The 19,513-nt window shown below is 55.4% G+C and overlaps 7 protein-coding genes across 7 annotated transcripts; 3 read left to right on the top strand and 4 right to left on the bottom strand.

The window, feature by feature from the left end:
- Positions 1 to 6: 6 nt before the first annotated feature.
- VTN31DRAFT_3350 (uncharacterized protein) lies at positions 7 to 888 on the top strand (the record flags this gene model as incomplete). The annotated part of the gene is made up of 1 exon (XM_069403620.1): positions 7 to 888. The coding sequence occupies one exon, from the start codon at positions 7 to 9 to the stop codon at positions 886 to 888; it is 882 nt and encodes a 293-aa protein (XP_069262783.1).
- A 2,384-nt stretch (positions 889 to 3,272) lies between these two features.
- VTN31DRAFT_3349 (uncharacterized protein) lies at positions 3,273 to 7,781 on the top strand (the record flags this gene model as incomplete). The annotated part of the gene is made up of 1 exon (XM_069403618.1): positions 3,273 to 7,781. The coding sequence occupies one exon, from the start codon at positions 3,273 to 3,275 to the stop codon at positions 7,779 to 7,781; it is 4,509 nt and encodes a 1,502-aa protein (XP_069262782.1).
- A 490-nt stretch (positions 7,782 to 8,271) lies between these two features.
- VTN31DRAFT_3348 (uncharacterized protein) lies at positions 8,272 to 9,960 on the bottom strand (the record flags this gene model as incomplete). Its single annotated transcript, XM_069403617.1, has 5 exons — positions 8,272 to 8,544; positions 8,601 to 8,907; positions 8,958 to 9,089; positions 9,140 to 9,379; positions 9,431 to 9,960. The coding sequence occupies 5 exons, from the start codon at positions 9,958 to 9,960 to the stop codon at positions 8,272 to 8,274; spliced, it is 1,482 nt and encodes a 493-aa protein (XP_069262781.1).
- A 1,015-nt stretch (positions 9,961 to 10,975) lies between these two features.
- VTN31DRAFT_3347 (uncharacterized protein) lies at positions 10,976 to 12,257 on the top strand (the record flags this gene model as incomplete). Its single annotated transcript, XM_069403616.1, has 2 exons — positions 10,976 to 11,082; positions 11,159 to 12,257. 2 exons carry the CDS (start codon positions 10,976 to 10,978, stop codon positions 12,255 to 12,257), a joined length of 1,206 nt encoding a protein of 401 aa, XP_069262780.1.
- Positions 12,258 to 12,494: 237 nt separating this feature from the next.
- Positions 12,495 to 13,421, bottom strand: VTN31DRAFT_3346 (uncharacterized protein; the record flags this gene model as incomplete). The annotated part of the gene is made up of 2 exons (XM_069403615.1): positions 12,495 to 12,996; positions 13,075 to 13,421. The coding sequence occupies 2 exons, from the start codon at positions 13,419 to 13,421 to the stop codon at positions 12,495 to 12,497; spliced, it is 849 nt and encodes a 282-aa protein (XP_069262779.1).
- Positions 13,422 to 14,149: 728 nt separating this feature from the next.
- VTN31DRAFT_3345 (uncharacterized protein) lies at positions 14,150 to 14,809 on the bottom strand (the record flags this gene model as incomplete). The annotated part of the gene is made up of 1 exon (XM_069403614.1): positions 14,150 to 14,809. The coding sequence occupies one exon, from the start codon at positions 14,807 to 14,809 to the stop codon at positions 14,150 to 14,152; it is 660 nt and encodes a 219-aa protein (XP_069262778.1).
- A 3,219-nt stretch (positions 14,810 to 18,028) lies between these two features.
- VTN31DRAFT_3344 (uncharacterized protein) lies at positions 18,029 to 19,232 on the bottom strand (the record flags this gene model as incomplete). Its single annotated transcript, XM_069403613.1, has 4 exons — positions 18,029 to 18,181; positions 18,244 to 18,394; positions 18,670 to 18,790; positions 19,013 to 19,232. 4 exons carry the CDS (start codon positions 19,230 to 19,232, stop codon positions 18,029 to 18,031), a joined length of 645 nt encoding a protein of 214 aa, XP_069262777.1.
- Positions 19,233 to 19,513: the final 281 nt, after the last annotated feature.

Here is a 19,513-nt window from a genome sequence, read left to right as displayed (position 1 = left end):
GCTATCATGGCAAATGATTACGAGAAGAAAACGGTCGCGCAGCTGCATGAGCTCTTGAAAGCGCGCGGTCTTCCCACCTCCGGCCGCAAGAATGAACTTATCGCCCGTCTCCAGGAGTCCGACAACAAGCAGTCGGAGCCCGCGAAAGCAACAGACCCGCCCGCTGAAGACGTGATTGACTGGGATGACGAGGTGCCCGGCGCCACAGAGAGCGCCTCCGCCTCCGCCTCCGCTGCAAAGCCCTCCACCGAAGCTGGTGCTGCGATGGTCGCTGCGGGCGGGAAAGGCGAGGTGACCAACCCGGTTGCGGTCCCGAATCAGAAACTCGACGAGGATCCGGCGAAAACCGACGATCTCAAAGTGGAAGCGAAGGGGGATGCGTCCAACAAGCCTGCCCAGCCCGAGGCGGCCGTAGCGGAGACCCAGGCAACGGAAGACGGCAAGAAGGCTGATACTACGGAAGCAGACGCCGGCAAACCTTCCAGCGATTACAGCGCGGGCTTGCGAGCTACGCAACTGGAGGAGGAAATAGAGAAGCGCAAGGCGCGCGCGGCCAAGTTCGGCATTGTCGAAGAGACCAAGGCCGCGTTGACGGAGGCAGAAAAGGCGCTGCAGCGCGCGAAGCGCTTCGGCACCGCCGATGCTGCCGCGGGAACGATACTCAGCCGTCTGGACAAGGCCCTCCCGACGGAGCGACCTCGGAAGCGCGGTCGCGGAGATGACGATCATGGTGGCCGTGGAGGCAAGCGCCGCAGTATTGGGGGAAGAGACCGCAACAACCGCCCGCGGGGCGGTGGTCGCGGGGGAGAGCGGCCCAAATTCGTTCTTTCAGAGGAGGACCGGGCCAAGGCCGAGGCCCGGAAGAAGCGATTTGCTGTGACCGCGTAGATGAGATACGAGTGTGCTTTTTTTTTTTTTCAAATGGTAAACCTGATCTATTTTGGTGATGCACTTTTCTGCCTTGAGCTTGGGCGTTCGGGTGCCATGACGGGTATGTATTAAGTTAGTGAGATCAGTTCAAAAATGTTTAATGAGTTCCATGGAAACAATTTCGAATCTTCGCTCGATGGCGTTGTGGTAGCGGAGATTGCAATTTCATTTCTGCATGTCCTACACTCGACCCTGCACAACACGAACCAGGTACCAGCTGAGCGGTGCGCCCGCTGCAGTACAACATGCAGATTCATACAGCATATGCTTCTCTTAGCTGCAGCATTGTTCGATAAAGACAGGCCACCCTGGTCAGCTGGAATCCTTACAACAAACGCCAGTCCTCTGCACAAACCCTCCTCCGTACAAGTCTCACAAGGCAAGATATCAATGTTTGGGGCCTTTCGACTCGTACTCAGATCCCCGACAAACGACCTTCGCCACGTCCTTGGAAGTGGTCTACATGAGAGCAATGCAATTGCAGGTGTCTTCCTCCGAACTTTGTCCGAATTCAAAACTGGCCCGAGCCGCCCCGTTCGAATCCGTGATTGCTGTCAAACACTGTCCATCACAATGGGGATTTTCTCGTTTGGCGCTAGAGGAAAATCATGGATTCGACTCGACTTGGAGTTCCCGCACTTCTTGATGATGGGATTTTTGCCTTGGAATATGGAGTACTGTGTCAAGGTTCTCTGCGCTAGTCCGAAAAAAGTGGAAGGATGTGATGGGATTACCTAATTCCTTACTTAGTTAACCATATTAGGACTAGCGGAGGATTGAGGTGCAATCTCAGTGGGCCGTGGGTTTTTACTTGGAGATCAAATCGGAGGGACGAGGCTGACTGGATGGATCTGACTGGCTGCAGCAGCAAGGCAGAATCGTTCAATGTGATAGAATGGGCCATGAAGGTGCGTGTATTGATGATGGTTGAATGAAGGCATAGATTGGAGCCATGGCTTTTGTTGTTCTATGGTGATCGCATGTTCCAGTTCTCTCTGAGTTGGAGTGCTAGTAAGTACTACTCGTATTGCCCCAGGCAGCTTATTGTCCGGAATTTTTGTCCCTATCAGAACGTTGCGTCGTCACTGTGCACGGTTAACCAAGCTTCGGCTCGGCCCTGCGGCGAGTCTATCCTGTTCAACAGTCGGTTGAATCTTTGAAGCTTACTAGACTCATACTTCAATCGATTGAATTGGCGTACGAGATCAGAGAAGCCTGAACCACTCTCTTTCTCCCTGCTCATGTAGGTATTCGTAAGAATGCTCGAGTTTGAGTTCAACTTGAGTACCTACATCCTGTCCAGAAAGAGTCCTTTTAGAGTCTCGAATCCTTATCGTGAACCCCTTTGAAACCCTAACCCTATTCAGAATAGTGTTCTGCACAAAAGACTGAAGGCGCTTGTAGCTCGTCGCTAGCGTTGGGACCTGGTGGAGGATCCCCGTCCAACCACCCACGGGTCTGTCTGGATGCTCCCAGCGTTGGCACGGTGTTACCCGCTTTGCCCGCATTTTGTACCCGCTCGTCACCCAGGACTGCCGACTTCGACATGGTGACTCGTCGAGAGATGCCCTCGCTAAGATCAAAATCGTCCAGGCAAAGAATAGCAACCCCCTGGACTGATTGTTCCACTGGGCGCTCTAGAATCAAGAGATAGGCCTAATAATAATGGGGGGGAAGAAGCGCATCTAAGTTCTGTCGCATCACGACTTTCTTCTTCCTCCCCTACTGCAACTGTGCTGATAGATTTTTACACCGCGAAATAACGCGGACAACCCGACAGAATCCTCTTCAGCTTCCTTTGTCACTGACGTGGCACTGTCTCTCCTGTCAAAAAGGTCCCCTTCGCCACACCCGGCTTGTCGGTTGTGGCGAAGTTCATACATGAAGTTTGCCGCGCGCTCATTGGCTGCCTTTGATCTATGAGAGGAACTGCCATCATCATACAAGCAATACTGTCTTTTTGACGGTTGGGCGCCAGAGCGCATTGATATATACGTCATTTGGCGTCTGTCAGTATTCGCATGTCCCTGATCGACAGGAGGAATCCGTTCTTATACTACTCCATCCCCCCGATTAATGACTCGCAGGCCCGTCCATCGGCCCGGTGTCCGTCTGAAGAGGAGACCATGAATTTGTAGAGACGCTTTGAAGAGGTGCGCTATGCTTTGTTCGAGCTCCTTATTGGATGTGGCACTGACAGACAAGTTTGGACAGGAACCGCGTCAAGCAAATGTCTTTCTTGGGTCAGGCGGTGATGATATTGGATCAGATTTGCTTCCACGTTCTGCTGGATAAGAGGGATTCCTGGCTCTGCGCCGGATCTTGCCTGAACCGGTCCCACCATGGCGCCGACAACTTTCAGGCGTATTCAGATAGCAGGACCCCCGCAACGCAATCAAACACCCGACACTCTATCGTCGCCGCAGGAGTCCGAGTCGGCGATCTTCGATAGCCCGATCCTTGCGCCGCCTCGATCCCAGATCCCCCGACCGTCCAATGAGAGCAGGAAAGGTTCTTTCAGTGACTCGGAGGGACATTCTGTCGCTCGACCGCAGGTCAGATCGGCCACATCTTCGTCGAGGTCGGGCAATGATGCTCGTCCGTCTGGACTACCGCGATTGGCGACCAATCTGCCGACCTTGCAGCGTCCTTCTGTGGGCACCGTCGCTTCCCCGAGGCCCGTCACACCGCAAAATCCACAGTGTCAACAACCGGCTTACAATGCCACCACTGTATCGCAGCAGGGAGGCCGCACAAGGAATGTTCTCCGCAGAAAGGCCAATTTCACGAAAGAAAACACCAACGATTCCGCCCAGTTCACAACGATCAAACCACAAGCATCATCGTCGACTGTTCACTCAAACCCTCCCGATTCAAGCAAAGGCCGTACCAATGACATCGCGAAGGAGGAGACCGCCGTGGATGCGCCATTGCCCGACAGCTCGTCGGCAACGTCAAGGCTGCCGAGAGCGAGAACACCCCGGTCGTCCGAGGATTCGCGGCCCATTGCCAAGGAGTTTGCCAGCCTGCGGACTGTCAATAACACGAGTACGAACACGAACAATCTCCCTCCTCCTCCTCTTCCTCCCACGCCCATCTTCTCCGCGACGGGGAGTCCATCGACAAGGTGTTCCGAGTCTCCCAGCATTTGGGACAGTCGAGACTCCACACCGACGTCCTTGTCCTCCCATTCACCGGGGATTGTCCACTCCGTAAAAGCGCCGCAGCGACTCAGACAACCAAGCCCCTCCCATATACGTCCACCGGTGACTGTCCCCCGTTCGTTTACAAGCCCAGTTGCTCGAACTGCGAAACACGAACCAGCGATAGCCTCTACGTCGACACCCACTGACCTAGATGCCTCGATTCAAGACAAGGTGAACAGACCTTTCCCTGAAAGCCCCACGAAACGGAAAATCTTCCCGAGATCAGACAACCCAGACTCTGCGGGAGATGAGACGGCAACGGAAGCCGAATTACGCCTGTTCGCTCCTCCCGCTCAATCGCATGTGAAACCAACAAGCAGAAGCGCCACTGCTCCGCCACGGCCTAGTCGTCAGGGGACGGACTCCTTGGAGTTGATAGAATCGCCGGTGATCCACAGCAACCTGACCTCCTTGAAGACCACCGGTCGCTCGGGCCGCGAGGTAAGCGACAGAAGCACGACCAAGCAGCGAGTGATGCCCGTGCCGTCCGCCGCAACGTCGGTCGAGTCAATACAGTCAGCCACCAGTAAAAGTCTCTCGCGATCCGGTCCGACAACGTCGCAGATTCCGAGGAAATCGAAGCAAGTCCTGACCAAGAGTCCCAAACAACAGCCGAGCGAGGCGGGCAGCACGAGAAGGCTTGGGCTTTTCAGCAAGAAATCCAAGGGCGATTTGGGAGGCAACCGTTCTACACAAGCCGGAGGAGTATCTACCCGCAAAGGCCCAGCTGCAGGCACCGGCCATGAGGGCTACGGGAAGTACAGTCATCGGGGGCGAAGACCGAGCGTCGGAAGTAGTACATCAGGGACACGAGCGCGATCGGCGAGCTCGACAGGGAGATCGGTTGCCAGCAGCCGAGGGAGTCAGGCCGAGTGGGAACTCGATGACTTCTTGCTCGAACGTCTCGAGCCCGTCGTTATCAGCGGCGGGGGATCGGAACTTGTTCGGACTCAGAGTGGGCAGAGCGCGAGTGCGGTGAGTGTGACCTCCGCAGGAACGTCTTCTTCGATCGCGGCCGGAATACCTATTGGCGGTGGTTATTCAACCGACTCTCTCGCTTCGTCGTCGAATCTGGCTGTGCCACAACATCGCCAGAGGAGTCCTGCCTATCCTCCGCCATCTCCGGTAAAGATCTCGCCCAGGCCTGGCCAGCCTTCCGTCAAGAATGCTCCAACCACTGCCCAGCAAACCAAGGAACTGGAGACAGGCTTTTCGGCGCTTCCACCAATCGAGAGCGCTCCGTCAGGTCGCGATACAAAGAAATCCGAGAAGCACGGCCCTTTCAGATGGAACTTCTTCCAGCGCAAGCATAAGAGTACTCATACTAGCGACAAAGAATCCCAGCCCACAGTGTCTTCGTCGCGCCCAGATGGTCAGCTGCATGCGGCAGTCGCTCCGGTGTCTTCGCACCGCACCGTCCCTCATTATGCACTTATTGAACCCGATTCCGACTCCCTGGACGAAATCCTCCATCGCATCGAAGACTCACCGCCCAGTGAGGACGAAGTAGGTGTTTCGCAGGGTTCTTCCGCTGGCAAAGAGGCTGCTCAACGCCACGAAGCATCCGTGTTGCTTCCTTCGCCGCCGCCCTTGTGGGCAGAGTACGTGGAGAATGCCGCTACAGCGCCGCGTCCAGCGTCACCCAAGGTCTACTTCCACAAGGAAGCGGAGCAAAATAAGGACAATGACAGGGATAATAATCCTCAAACCAGTCGTGCCCGGCCAAGTCGGCTGAAACCAGTGGGGAGAATCCCGCGAGTGGTGCCACGTCAAGGGACAGATTCCAGACCTTCTGCTCAGCTGGATGGAAGGTCTGATGAGCGTCCTGCTCCGAGGGGTACTACCGACAACCAGACGAGTGCGCAGACGTTCGAAGAACAACCTCTCAGCTGCGATGCGCAGCCGAAACCAGCGTTTGCCCTTAACGAGGGACTTCAGTTTGCTTCTGGTGCATATGCCTCAAACGAGTTCCTACACTTTTCGCCAAACCAAGAGTCGTATAATTCGAGTTCCAGCTCGGAAGGCAATTCGATTCTGGCCGCTGTGTCCGCCATGGGACCATTTCCCCATCACTGGTCGACTACTGAGGATGATATCTGGGCAGAGTACGATGACCTGGTTGACAGCGTACTCCGGGCGGAGAATCCTCCCCCGACGAACCCAGCAGTGCCATCGGACCCGGACAGGACAAAGCCATTCGAGCTGGCCACAAAGGCCAGTATGACTCTGCAGGCTGAGCTGAACACGACAAGAGATGAGGGGGTCGAGACGTCGTCGCGCAGTCCCGAGATTCCCACCGTGGCCCTCCCGCCGAGTTCGGCCCGATCGAGTCAATCGTCGGTGCGGCTGCGCCGATCCGCGATTGCACCGGCGCTTCATACTTCCATTTCGCCTCAAGCGTCCTCTAGCGATCTCGTCGTGAAATCCCGCGAACAAATCAAGGCCAGCAACAACGCCGCTTCCGAAGAAGCCGCACCAGCCGCAGCCGCAGCCGCATCGGAGGACGACAATCCCTCCGCAGAAGACGTCGACGCCGCACGCCGGCGGAAACTGTTGGAGCAAGCCGAGAGAGACCGAGACGGCACGATGGCGCAGATCAATCTCCGATCCGCTTCGCTGATGACCAGCCGATGGCTCTCGTTTGGACGGGTGCTCTTCAGCCCGGCGCACAGCCGCATCAAGGCGGCGGTGGACACGGAACGCATCCTGGTGATTGACGGTCTGGGGAACGACGACTGGTCCTACTACTGCGCCCTGACCTACCCAGGGGCGACGGTCTACAGCCTGACCGGGACGCCGACAACGACTCCGTCCCACCCCAATGCATGGAGTCCTCCGGAGAACCATCACCTGATCTACTACGCTGACCCGGAGGCACCCTTCCCGTTCCCCAAGAATTTCTTCTCCGTCTGCATCATGCGCTTCCCCGCGGCATGCTCCGAGCGCGGACAGCAAAACATGATCAGCGAGTGCAAGCGGGTGCTGCGCGCCGGCGGATACCTCGAAATGAGCATCCTCGACCTCGACCTGGTCAACGTCGGCAGCCGCACAAGAAAGGCCATCCGGCAACTGAAGGAACGGATCTTCCTGGCAGACCCGGCCATCAACCTCAAGCCAGCGAGTGATCACATCCAGAAACTGCTGGGCACGTGCGGATTCGACAATCTCAACCGGTGCATGGTTGGCCTTCCAGTCGCAGGGATGATCGGGGGCTCCACATCATCATCCTCCTCCTCCTCCTCCTCCTCAGACCCGTCTGCAGACCACTCGAACAACACCCGCGCCAAAACCCAACAATCACGACGGCATCAAAAATCGACAAAAACCCCCCCTCCTCCCTCTGCAGCCAGCAGCTGCAACGACAACGACAATGACGACGACGACGCCAAACACTCCCTGGGCGAGCTCCTTTCCGACCCATCCCCAACGGCCAGCAACGACGAATCCATCGCTAAGATGGTCACCCGCGTCGGCCGCTGGTGGTACACGCGGTGCTACGAGGTGCCCGTGCTCGAGACCCTGGACCATAGCGTCTGGGCGGATCATCGCCTGCTGCGCGAGTGTCAGAAGCGGGGCACGAGCTTCCGGTTGTTGATAGCGTATGCGCAGAAGCCGAGCGAGAAACGAAGGACGATGAGTGTATGATTCCTTTTTTTTTCCTTTTTTGGATGACACGTTTGTCATGAGTTGATGATCACCCATGTCATTGTCATGCATGATGTTCTAATAATGATGTTGATGATGACAATGATGATGATGATGATTAGTACTTATCTATGCATGCATCCATGTTTCATGTTCGTGAATGATGTTATTGATGTTTTTTTTTTTTTTTTTTTCCCTTAGTCAATGTGTTGGGGTGGCTGTTTCGATATTGCTTGTTTCATTGCAGTGATACCTGTCTTGCATCTATTCTTGCCTTTCATCCAGCTGGTCTGTGGATTGTATTCTAATGCGATAGGCCTACTAATACATGATCAATGACTTACGGTCCTCTGTGTTTGATTGTAGAGCTTCATCATCAAAAATCCTAGCATCCAGACTCGATAGAATTAGGGCTTCGACTTTTTATTAAAAGGCATAGCCAGGTGTCAACCTTTGATTCCCCGCCGACATGCACGTGGAGAGAATTGACTTATTTCCCAAGCTTCTTCTTCTTCTTTGGCCGCTCTTCCTCAATCTCGTCCTCCTCATCGTCAACCACGTCGTCGTCGAGATCATCCATTTCCTCGTCACTGCTGCTGCTGCTCTCGTGGTTCGAGTCGTACTCCTCGGCAACCTCGGACTCGGACTCAACCTGGAAGTCCTCATCGGTCGACTCCGAGTCTTCGTCTGCCGATCCGCGGTCCGCTTGCTCGTCGCTGGAGATGTCCTCGTTGTCCAGCGCCGCGGCAATAAGCGCGGAGGACTGTTTGTCTATGTTAGCTTCGTTGTTCTTGTCATGAATTCATAGGTTTCACTTACGTCGTCCAGCATCTCGTTCTTGAAACGAATGTTCTTCGCTTTGAAGAACTCCTCGAGCGGCTGCTGCTCCTCGCGGTTGATGTTGCTGAATTGGTGCTCGCCCAGGCCGCCCTTGAGCGTAATGGTGATGTCGAATGTTCGGCTTGCAGAGATCGCTCCGCCAACTCGCGACATTGTAATCACCGCAATGTTTTCAATCGGAATGTACGTAGCAGGCTTGGGCACAAACATGAAGCTCTTGTCCAGGCAGAACAGCAGTCCTTCGTTTGCCTTGACCGAGCACTTCACTCCGCTGTGGCCGTGGTGGCTGATGACCGGATTAGACACTGCGAGTGAACAGCTGGGAGAGAAACCCACCTGACAAAGTCTTTGGACGGCAGAATGACCTTCTTTCCCGAAAGGCCTCGGAAAATCCGGACAATGACCTGGTGGATTGGCTCTTCGTAGCGAGGCTCCAGTTTGCCCTTGTAACGCTCCTCCAACAGCTCCCTATTGAAGTCAGCACGAGTCCCCTTCACTGAAATCCATTTCTAACTGACTTGGTCATGTTGAGTTCAAGGCTTATCTCTTCGTCCAGCTTCAGTTGCATGACCAAGAACGGGTATCTTGTCTGACCCTGTCGAAGTGGCGGATCCAGGCCCAGGACGATGAGCGTGTGCATGTCGTCGTTCTTGGGAAGAAGGAAAAATTTCTTTATTGACGAGTATTGAATCTTGTAGTCGTATGTCTTGCCGCGCAGTCGGAATGATGATTCGTACATGTCGATATCGAATCGTCCTCTGTCGAATGTCAGTTTTCCAGATCCATCACCGCTGAGGAAAAACACAAACCTTGGTGTGAGATGAAGAACATCCAAGAACGTTGCAAATGTATCGCCGGCAACTTCTCCAATCTCGGCTTTGTCCATCAACGTCTCGTAGAAGAGGCTGGCGGCATTTTGTTCTTCGCCTTCCTCTTCTTCCTCGCTGCCTTCTTTCTTGGTGTCGCCATCGGCCTGCTCCTTTCTCACAGCTGTGCCAGGGATGTAGAATCGCAGCTCAACCAACTCATCGGGACCGGCGGCTGCCTTTCGGCCGCGATTCTTGGTGCTACCTTCTACGTGACCATTTGCCTGTCCGTCTGTTGGCAACGCCAGTTCGACGGCCACTTCGTTTTTGCCGGCCAAGTTGGTATTCGAGATTTCGGAGTACGGAATCTCAAAGGCGGGACGATTTTGGACGTTGAATGCCAGTTCCGCCTTTGTAAACTCGGTCTTTCCCCAGTTCCACCCTCGTAGCGCATGTTCCTTGTGCTCGAGGGTAACGCCGTACCAGACTCGAAAAGCTCTGCTTAGGCGATCAAAGTCCTGCAGGAATTTCATTGCGCTTTGTTTAGTCACCGCGCCGATGGAATTCGCCACAGCCATCGACTCTCCAACATACCTCTTGTTCAAACCCGTCCAATTGAATGACTCCGGATGTGCGTGACAGGATCTTCAGTTCGTACCCTCTTGCCACGCGACTCCATTGTGCGGCGCCGATGTTGCTCCTGTCAAGGGTGAACGTTTCCGTCCCGCCGGACACTCGCCAGCCCAAGCCGCTCTCTCCTAGCTTGCATTTGCCTGGCTGCCTCGACAGATCCAGGTAGATATTATCAAAGCTTTCCCTGCAACGGTGTTAGGAAACCATGTCGTCAATGAGCTGGGAGTTGTGAGAATCCACTGACATCTTGGAGATGGTCGGAGGCTGAGTCGGACAGATGACAAGGATGTCCGAAAGCTTTCAATTCAGCTGTTTTGAGCCCCCGGTGAGATGTTGAGAAGATGGAATATCACCTATATAATCAAAGAAAAGATGTTGATGTAGAGAGCTCTTATCGTGATTCTTTGCACGAAGCCGCGTTGAGGCGCGCGGCGCGCAAGGGTCTACATCTCATCCTATTCGGGAATAGCGTGCCAAGCATCGCTCACGTGATAAAATCTATCTATATATCACGTGATCAGGTGCGGTCTGTCCAATGACCGGCAACTGAAACTTTACCAAGCTTCGCAGGATGAATAAGATAGTATACGTACGAGGATGAATTATGATCGGCACTCGGATTCAGATAGGACTCCGTACAGCCTCGACGAGTAAAAGCAAAGTTTTTGATAGTGGCTCTGCAGTGTTGAACATACATATTTGTTGCCTCCAGCTCGTATCGTCCATGACGTGGAAACTGTAAGGATGCAAGCATCGCCAAGAACATCTGCCGTGCCGGCCCTTGTCCGTATTTAGCAATCCGGCTCGTGACTCTCTCCCAAGTTTGTTAGGGATAAAATCCTCATTCCCTCGGCGCTTCTGCAATGCTTTGGATTCAGCGTGTTTCTTCACCAATGGTGCCGCTGGAGGATCAAAATGGCTTCATCTTCGAGTGCATCATCGACTGTTCCGCTGCCTGACGCCGTTGTCCGAATATCAAAACTCGTCTTGGCGTCGTATGTCCTCGACTGGATCCTCATCATGTACGTACTCTGCTCAGGGGAAATCGAGTACATCAGAAGTACCTCTGCTCAGAATGGATGGCTGACGATGTGACAGTGGTGTCGCCGCAATTGGATTCGGATTTCACGAGGTCCAGGGGAGTCAGAGACCATTTTCGCTAACCGACCCAAACATCTCCTATCCACATGCCACCGAAGAGACGGTCTCTTCCGCCGTCTTGATCATCGTTGGCCTCGTCGCTCCAGGAGTGATCGTCGCCGCGGTTACCCTTCTATTGGTCCCCACGCCCACCGCGCTGAGAGGCGCCCCCTTTGCTCTAATCTGGCGACGCAAGATATGGGAATGGAATGCTGCCTGGATGGGACTCGGGGTGGCCTTGGCGTCCACGTTCATGGCCACTGAAGGCCTAAAGGACTTGGCGGGCAAACCGCGCCCGGACCTGCTGGACCGATGCGATCCAGATCTATCCAAAGTGTCTGCGTATACAGTCGGCGGTCTCGGGGCAGATGTCCCCGGTGCGGCCCGGCTAGTAACCGCGGGGATATGCCGGAACCAGGCCAAGGAACTCCGTCTGGACGGATTTGTCAGTTTCCCCAGCGGCCATGCCTCGTTCTCCTTTGCCGGGTTGATGTATCTGTCTCTTTGGCTCTGTTCAAAGTTTTCCATCTCCTTCCCGTACCTGGGCCCGTTGCCGTTTGGCGCAGCAGCGCCCGCAGTCGCGGCGATGGATTCTTCGCCCGACCATCGTAATGGCAACCATTTCGAAGAGGCCAAGTCCACAGCGCATTCTCCCGGCTCGTTGCTGTCGGTGCCATCCACCTCGTTGCGAGCGCAGGGAGCCGCTCCTCCGGTTTACCTCCAGATCATTGCCTTTGTTCCGATTTGCGTGGCCACGTTCATTGCCATCTCGCGGTACTTTGACCACCGTCACGATGGCTTTGACATCCTGTTTGGCGCCGCCCTTGGCTCGCTCTTCGCCTATATCGGATTCCGTCTGTATCATGTCCCGATCCGCCGCAGCGATGGATGGTCTTGGGCGGCGCGCAGTCGCCGGCATGCGTTTTTCCGAGGCATTGGGTACGGCGACTTGGTTGTGACCGAGGGTTGGGCGCGAGATTCGTTTACAGTTCCCGCCGAGAGGCCCCGGCGAGAAGATGGGAACCTCGAGCAGGCCACAGGCCAGACAGCCGTCTGAATTTACCGAGACTGTCATGGCCAATGAATTGTTTACATATGTATGACATACTGTTTGGACAGCATTACGCGGCGTTGGGGGAACTCTATTCGGTTGCCGGGTCCTCTGCAACGGTATTCCGTTCCCAGGATCCGTTACCTTCTATCTATACTGCAAAATAATCACGATCGTGTCATGAACGGGTGCGAGCAAGAAAAAAAACATGATAAGTTCTATCAAAAAAATTGAAATTAATCATCACCTCCATCCTCCAACCCTTCCTTCATCCCACCTAGCCCGTGCCTCTTTCCTCGCCGCCAGCTTCGCCGCCTCAGCGCGTATCCGCCTCACCCAATCCGCAACCTCTCTATCCGGCGCACGCCCCCCGGCATGGTCATGCTGGTACTCTCCCTCAAGGAAACTCTCCTCGACGGCACGACAGACAGCTTCCTGCTCCGAAATGGCCGCCACGAGCCGCTGATAGAGCGCCTTCGGCGACCAAGGGGCCAGCGCCTCGTCCATCTCCGTCTGCTTCTTCCGCCAGGACACCTCGAGGGACTGGTGTGTTAGGAGTAAAGACTCGGTGGACGCACGGAGGCTCGCGAGGCGGGATTCAAGATCCAGCACATGGCGCGCTAGCGCCATGTTGGACTCGAGTTGTGCTTGGAGCGCGTTCTGCCAGGCTGGGTATGAGGGGTGGAGGGTGGACAGCGCGGAGATGAGGTTGGGGTTGGAGAGGATGGATTGGAGTTCGGTCGTCCTGTTTGGTTCTGGTTAGTCCTTTTGTTTTTTTCTATGCCATTGTCCCGGCGTTGTTATGGGTAGTGTCATTGCGTACGATTTATCCTTGACGATATCCGGAAGCCATCCGTCTTCGATCCGCGGTGGTTCCGGTAGCTCCTGTTCTTGCTGCGCTTGTGCCTGTTGTTGCTGTTCTTGCTCTTCGCCCGCGCCCGCAGCCTGATGAGGAGTTTCTGTCTGCTTCGGCGACTGTATCGGTGGCGGCCGCGAGGTCGGGCCCGGTCCCGACAGTGGAGTGCCTTGACGGCTCACATCGTGGCTCATCGGCTTCGGCGGGGGCGGAGGGGGCGTATCCGGCCCGACAGCGGGACTCCCTTGCCCTGGCACCGATGTGGGCGCCCAGTATGCGGATGAGCGGGAGGAATATGTGTTTGATTCTGCCATTTCCGCGGTCGAATCGAGGGCTTGCTAGACGGAAACTTTGGTCTGGGTTGCGACAGGTACTCCAAACTTGAACCTGTGGAGTGACAAGTAGGTCATGGACCGTGCAGGTTTTGATGCAATGTCCTGCTCTCAGACATCGAAATCGAGCAATTCATGATTAGATGCGACGTACGAAACTAGTTCGAGTTCGTAGCATCAGAGGTCATGTCGATTGGAGTGCGGACTACTCGTACATTGTAGGCTCCTCTCCTTGCTTGCTGTTGCTCCGCAGTTCTGCCGCGGATTAGCATCACGTGACATCACGTCAGCAAGCAATTCGATTGGTCAAGTTCGGTCAAGTTGAGATCACTTGGTTCATTAACCAGGCCTGAAGGATAAAGTACTGTACCTGTATGAGATACGATCCGAAAAGCTACGACGTACTAGTCAAAATGACTGTGAATCTAAGCAGGAAACTTGTGCAGATCGAGTGAGCAAGCGACGTACTCCGTAGAGTAGTCGAGCGTCTTGATATCTGTCGAGGTACGAGAACATATTGCACCATTGGACCATTAAGCCAAATATACACATTGGCCGGGCGGATCGGCACGGTACTTGACGACGCAGGATGGGTTCGTAGCTTCGTCGTCTCATTTCCAGAATGAGGACCGAAGCATCCGGTTCCGAAGGACCAGGACCCCGTCCTGTCGTGATCCCCAGCAGTGCGCGAGCGTATCAAGAAGTCTGGTTCACTCCGTTCGTCGCCGCACTTCTCGCTCTTGTGTTTCGGTACTGACCCCACGGACCGCATCGGTAACGATCGCTCGCAGCTCGTTCTGCGCGGCCTCGCTGTGAAAGTCTTCTCTCGCCGCCAGCGCCTCGATTCTCCGCTTGAACTCCGGATCCACCTCCCCTGCCTCGCCCTGGAGCTCCTGCTCCGACATCGTGCCGACGTTGATGTTGACGTTTGGGGGTAATTCAGGTGGCGGCGGTTCTGCCGCAGTGTGCGACTGCGTACCATGACCATTGCTAGTCCCCGCGGCCTGTCGCAGATAGGCCGCGACCTGGGGAAACGAGCCGTCGCTCTCGATGTATTCCTCCGCTGTCAACCCTTCATCGTTTTTGTGTTGGACGTTGATGCCTAGTTCCTCCACCAGGCACTTGGCGATATCGAGCGTCTCCGCTACAAACAGGCAAGTATCGCCGTCCTCATCCGTCAGATTCACGTCAACACCGAATTCCTTGACCAAGGCGCGTAGCAGATCCATGTGACCGTACGAGGCCGCTGCATGCAGCAGGGAGTAGCCGTGGGCATCTTGACGCGAAGCTTGCGATGGATCAGCGCGTAGCGCGGCGAGGACAGCGTTGGGATTGTCCGCCGCAAGGACCCAAAGATTCGATTGACTCATGATTAGTAACTTTCACGTCGCCACCACGAAGGCAGCGATGGCTTGCAGCAGGGGACGGTGGATGAGAAAATCCGGATAAACAAAACAGGAAAATATTTGTATTGGAATTGCAATAGTATTTATTTCTTCCACAGTCAAGGCGGGGAGGGTAAGAAAAATCCTACATGTGCATTGGATCATCATCCCACCTCAGGACCACTAGAAGCTCCATTTTCTGGGCAATGATTTGATAAACCCAAGAGCAAACACTTCCATCTTTCGATCCAGTTCTTTCAGGCGAAATTCTTCGTGGCGCACTGGTCTGCCCAGCTGCCTGCTGTGAGATGAGACATGAGTCATCTCACTTGAACTGCTACTATTATATTAGGCCCTACAGCTGCGAACTGAACTGAACTTGAGAGATAACAAGTCTGTTCATTAAGCTTCTATAAGCGCGATCTGCTTGCGAGATGCCGCAGATTCCGCAGCAAAACCACGACGAGGTCCGCCGCATCGTCGCGATCCTGGATGCGGGGTCCAAGAAGAAGGACAGCGGCCGGACGGCGGGTGGGAAGAAACCTGTCCGCTGCCGAAAGACCACGTATGAGGTACCAGGCTCGGACATCGTCGTCGACTCGTGGCGCCTCAACGATTGGGACTACAAGCGGCCCGACCTTCCGACCTACGCGCGGGGCCTCTTCACGACGGTCCGCAAGGATGGCAAGCACGAGATTGCGGTGCGGGGCTACGACAAGTTCTTCAACGTCGACGAAGTCAACGATACCAAGTGGCGGAACATCGAGAACAACACCAAGGGGCCGTACGAGCTGAGCGTCAAGGAGAACGGCTGTATTATTTTCATGTCTGGTCTAGAAGATGGAACCCTGCTGGTCTGCAGCAAGCACTCGACCGGCCCGCGAGAAGACGTGCCTGTCAGTCATGCGCAGGCCGGTGAGCGATGGATCGAGAAGCACTTGGCCTCCGTGGGCAAGACGAAGAAGGAACTCGCGGCGGAGCTGCGGAGAATGAACGCTACGGCCGTCGGGGAACTCTGCGATGACTCGTTCGAGGAGCACGTGCTGCCCTACGATGAGAATGCGGCGGGTATCTACCTCCATGGCATCAACTTCAACGTCCCGGAGTTCGCCACCCTGCCCTGCGGCGAGGTGCACGACTTCGCCGACAAATGGGGCTTCAAGAAGGCGGCTTACGTGACCTTCCACGATGTCCCCTCGGTGAAGGAGTTCCTGGACAAGTGTGCGGAGACGGGATCCTGGGATGGCCGAGACACGGAAGGCTTCGTCGTTCGGTGCAAGAAGGGTAAGCCCGAAACCGGGTACCAGGATTGGTTCTTCAAATACAAGTTTGACGAGCCGTATTTGATGTACCGGCAATGGCGTGAGTGCACAAAGGCCATCATTGCCGGGAAGGTTCCGAAGATCAAGAAACACGTCAAGATTACCCAAGAATATCTCGAGTACGCCAAGCGCCAGCTGGCTAAGGACCCGGAGCTGGGCAAGCGGTACAACCAGAATCATGGTATCATTGCGATGCGCGATGGGTTCTTGCGTGAGAGAGGCCTCAAGGGCGCGCAGATCATCGCCATGGAGGCCCAAGGGGAGCTCGACGGACTTCATGACGTGACGCGGGGTGTCATTCTGGTACCGGTTGCCTCAATCGGCTGCGGTAAGACGACGCTGGCCCTGGCGCTGGTGAAGCTGTTTGGATGGGGCCACATCCAGAACGACAACCTCCCCAAGCAAAAGAACAAGGCCAAGAAGTTCGCAGAGGATGTCATCCAGGCTGCTCGATCGGCGCCCGTTGTCATCGCCGACCGCAACAACCACCAGCGGCGCGAGCGCAAGCAGATCATGGATGACGTGTCACTCGGGGTGGCGGACGCCCGCTACGTTGCGCTGCACTACGTGCACGAGCCCAAGACGGAGCTACTCGACGACATCCGCGCGGTGACACGGGAGCGGGTCCTGACTCGCGGGGACAACCACCAAACGATCCGCGCCGCCAGCAAGGACACGGAGGAGATCATCGGGATCATGGAAGGGTTCCTGCACCGCTTCGAGGCCGTCGACACGGACCTCGACCCCGACGCCAACTTCCACGAGGTGATCGACCTCGAGGTCGGCGCATCGTCACGCGAGAACCTGGAGAAAGTGGTCAAGCAACTACACCGGGCGTTCCCCAAGATCGTGCCGCGCGTCCCCTCGGCCGAGGAGATGGATCGTGCGATCGAGTCGGCGCTCCATGAATATAAAGTTCAAGAGGACCTCAGCTGGGGCTCCGGCAGCCAAAAATCCAAGAAAAACAAGCAGCAGCAAAACGCCAACAATAACCAACAACAGCAACAACAAAAGGAGGCAAAGAAAACCGACCCCAACACCCTCGTCAAAAAGATCGAATACGTCGGCATCTCCCTGCCATCTTCCCCGATCAACGAGCTCCTCCAATCGCTCTTCCCGGCGGGGAAGACGTCCCCCGAGCGCGCAAAGCTCTACAACCATCTGGTGAACAGCCGGCGCATCCAGCCCTCCTTCCACGTTACGCTGATCCATCGTTCGCACAACGCCGCGCACCCCGAGGTCTGGAAACGGTACACGGATCTCTACCTGCAGCGCATGCAGGAGCGTATCGACCAAGGCCAAGAGATCGATCCTACCACGCCGCCGAAGCTGGGCGATGCGCGCGTGCGCGTCGAGCGGCTCGTCTGGAGCGATAAGATCATGGCGTTTGTCGTGCGGATCCTACCTCCGGCGACGGATGGTGAGGGAGGTGACTCCTGGCTGTGCGTCAACCCCGTGGCGCACATTACCGTCGGCACCGCCTCGCCGGAGGTCAAGCCCAAGGAGAGCAATGACCTGCTGCAGCAATGGTTGCAGGTCGGTTCTGGTGAGGGGACGGGCATCTGGGAGGCGGAGGTGCCCGGCTACAAAGTCCTTGATGGGGAGGTTCGACCGGTGATGATGCGTGGGAAGTAAATCGATACGGGGGGGGGGGATTATCATTGCATCTTTGTTGATTAATATGTCCTAGAGGTTGTATCGTACACCACCAAAAAGAATGGACTGACGGTGACTCTATGTTCACGAAACATGGAGTACAAAAAAAAAAATCATTACTATGTATCATAGGGCTGGATATGGATATTCCACAAATCCATACTTGCCTCCTCTTCGTGAGTACATCGCCTTACCTGATAGGATCGTAACGGAGCAGAGGCTGGGTTCAGCCAGTGACCCAATTGGCCATTCGTTGGGCCCCGAAGCGGCCCATGTACTGCAAGCCCGTGCTCCCCATGGGGAAATAGCTGACGAGGTACCATATCAGCGCCACCAGCTGGCACACGGCGGCGGGAAGTGTGAGCAGGCTACTTCGTAGCTGTAATCAGAGAGTTAGCCGCGCCTTCTAGAACCATCCACTGAGTCCGCCAGATAACTCACCCCAACCGCAAAGTACAAGGTCAAGGCAATGGATCCAAAATATGCTGCCGTGAACGGCAGTCGCGATCCCGATAGTAGGTGGCGAGCATAGGTCATTGGTCCCATGAGCACCGCCCATGATGCAAGGAAGAATACGGAGCCGATTGACCATCTAGATAATCACCTGGTCAGCTTCCGATGCTAAAGGCAAAACTCGTGTCTTTTGTTTCTGGCCGCGCAATGAGCAGAACATGCGAGAAGATAACGGCTCAGCCACACAGACACACGCGCAACGCGGATTTTGTTTTTCGGCAGCCGTCCAGAGCTTCGTGATCGTGGTGGTGTCCACGCTGCACCATGACGTCAAGTTCACCTGATGAAGCTACGGCTGATCGTCGGGAGCAGGTTCGGCATTGGAGAAACGAGGACAAGGGTGTCGGCACTCACAGGATCGCAAATTTTCGAGGTTTCAGAGTCAAGGCCGGCCACAGCAAAAAGCATAGCAGGAAGCAAATCGCCGCACCCACGTTACATCCGGCAAAGATAAGCATCCGATCCCAACGGCTTACTAGAGACACAGGGTACGATCAGCACTTTTTTCTGTCCTCGGCAGACCTACCACATCGCTCCTAGTGCGCATGAGGATCCGGCAAGCATGCAGGAACTGTGGATTTGTCACCCGTCCTTGCAGATGGCCAATCAAGAAATGTCAAGGCAATCACGTTTTCTTGGCCAGCAAGGTCACAGGTATCCGGTGCGACGACGTCTGGAGGGGTAGGAGGACACTCACAAGCAAACAAGCTTTCTTCCTCGTCGCGTCGCGACGGCGCGGGCAAGGGCGCACCGGGAGATTCATGTGTCGGCAGTCTCAAGTAACCTTCTCGCCCGCTGAAAGGATTCCATGACTGCAGTCGGGAGAAGAGGGATGAGCTGGTGTTTACTGGGGAACCGGTGTCCCGCCTTGTCCAGCCTAGAGAATTGATGCCTTCTCGAAACGTTGTCGACGCCATCGTGTCCCGCGATGTCTACGGGGGAGACGAGCGGCCCTCACCTAAAAACGGGACCGATGGAATGCGTCGAGACCGGAAACGGACAAATAGAAGACCAGATAGATACAGTCAAAGGGAGGGGGATCAGATTATCAGTCGAGTCTGATAAGACCAGGTGACCCCGCGGTCCAAAAAGAAGTCTTCCCACACGTGCACCACCCGCACTTTTTGTTTGAAAACCGGTTTGCGGCCTACTATCGCAATAATGATCTCCGCGGGAAGACACGACTGGATGCAGGCAA

This window comes from Thermomyces dupontii, assembly GCF_041956625.1.
Source record: "Thermomyces dupontii strain NRRL 2155 unplaced genomic scaffold VTN31scaffold_2, whole genome shotgun sequence".
Lineage (NCBI taxonomy): Eukaryota > Fungi > Ascomycota > Eurotiomycetes > Eurotiales > Trichocomaceae > Thermomyces > Thermomyces dupontii.
Note: the sequence above shows the minus strand (reverse complement) of the source record. Positions and strands in the feature narration are given on the sequence as shown.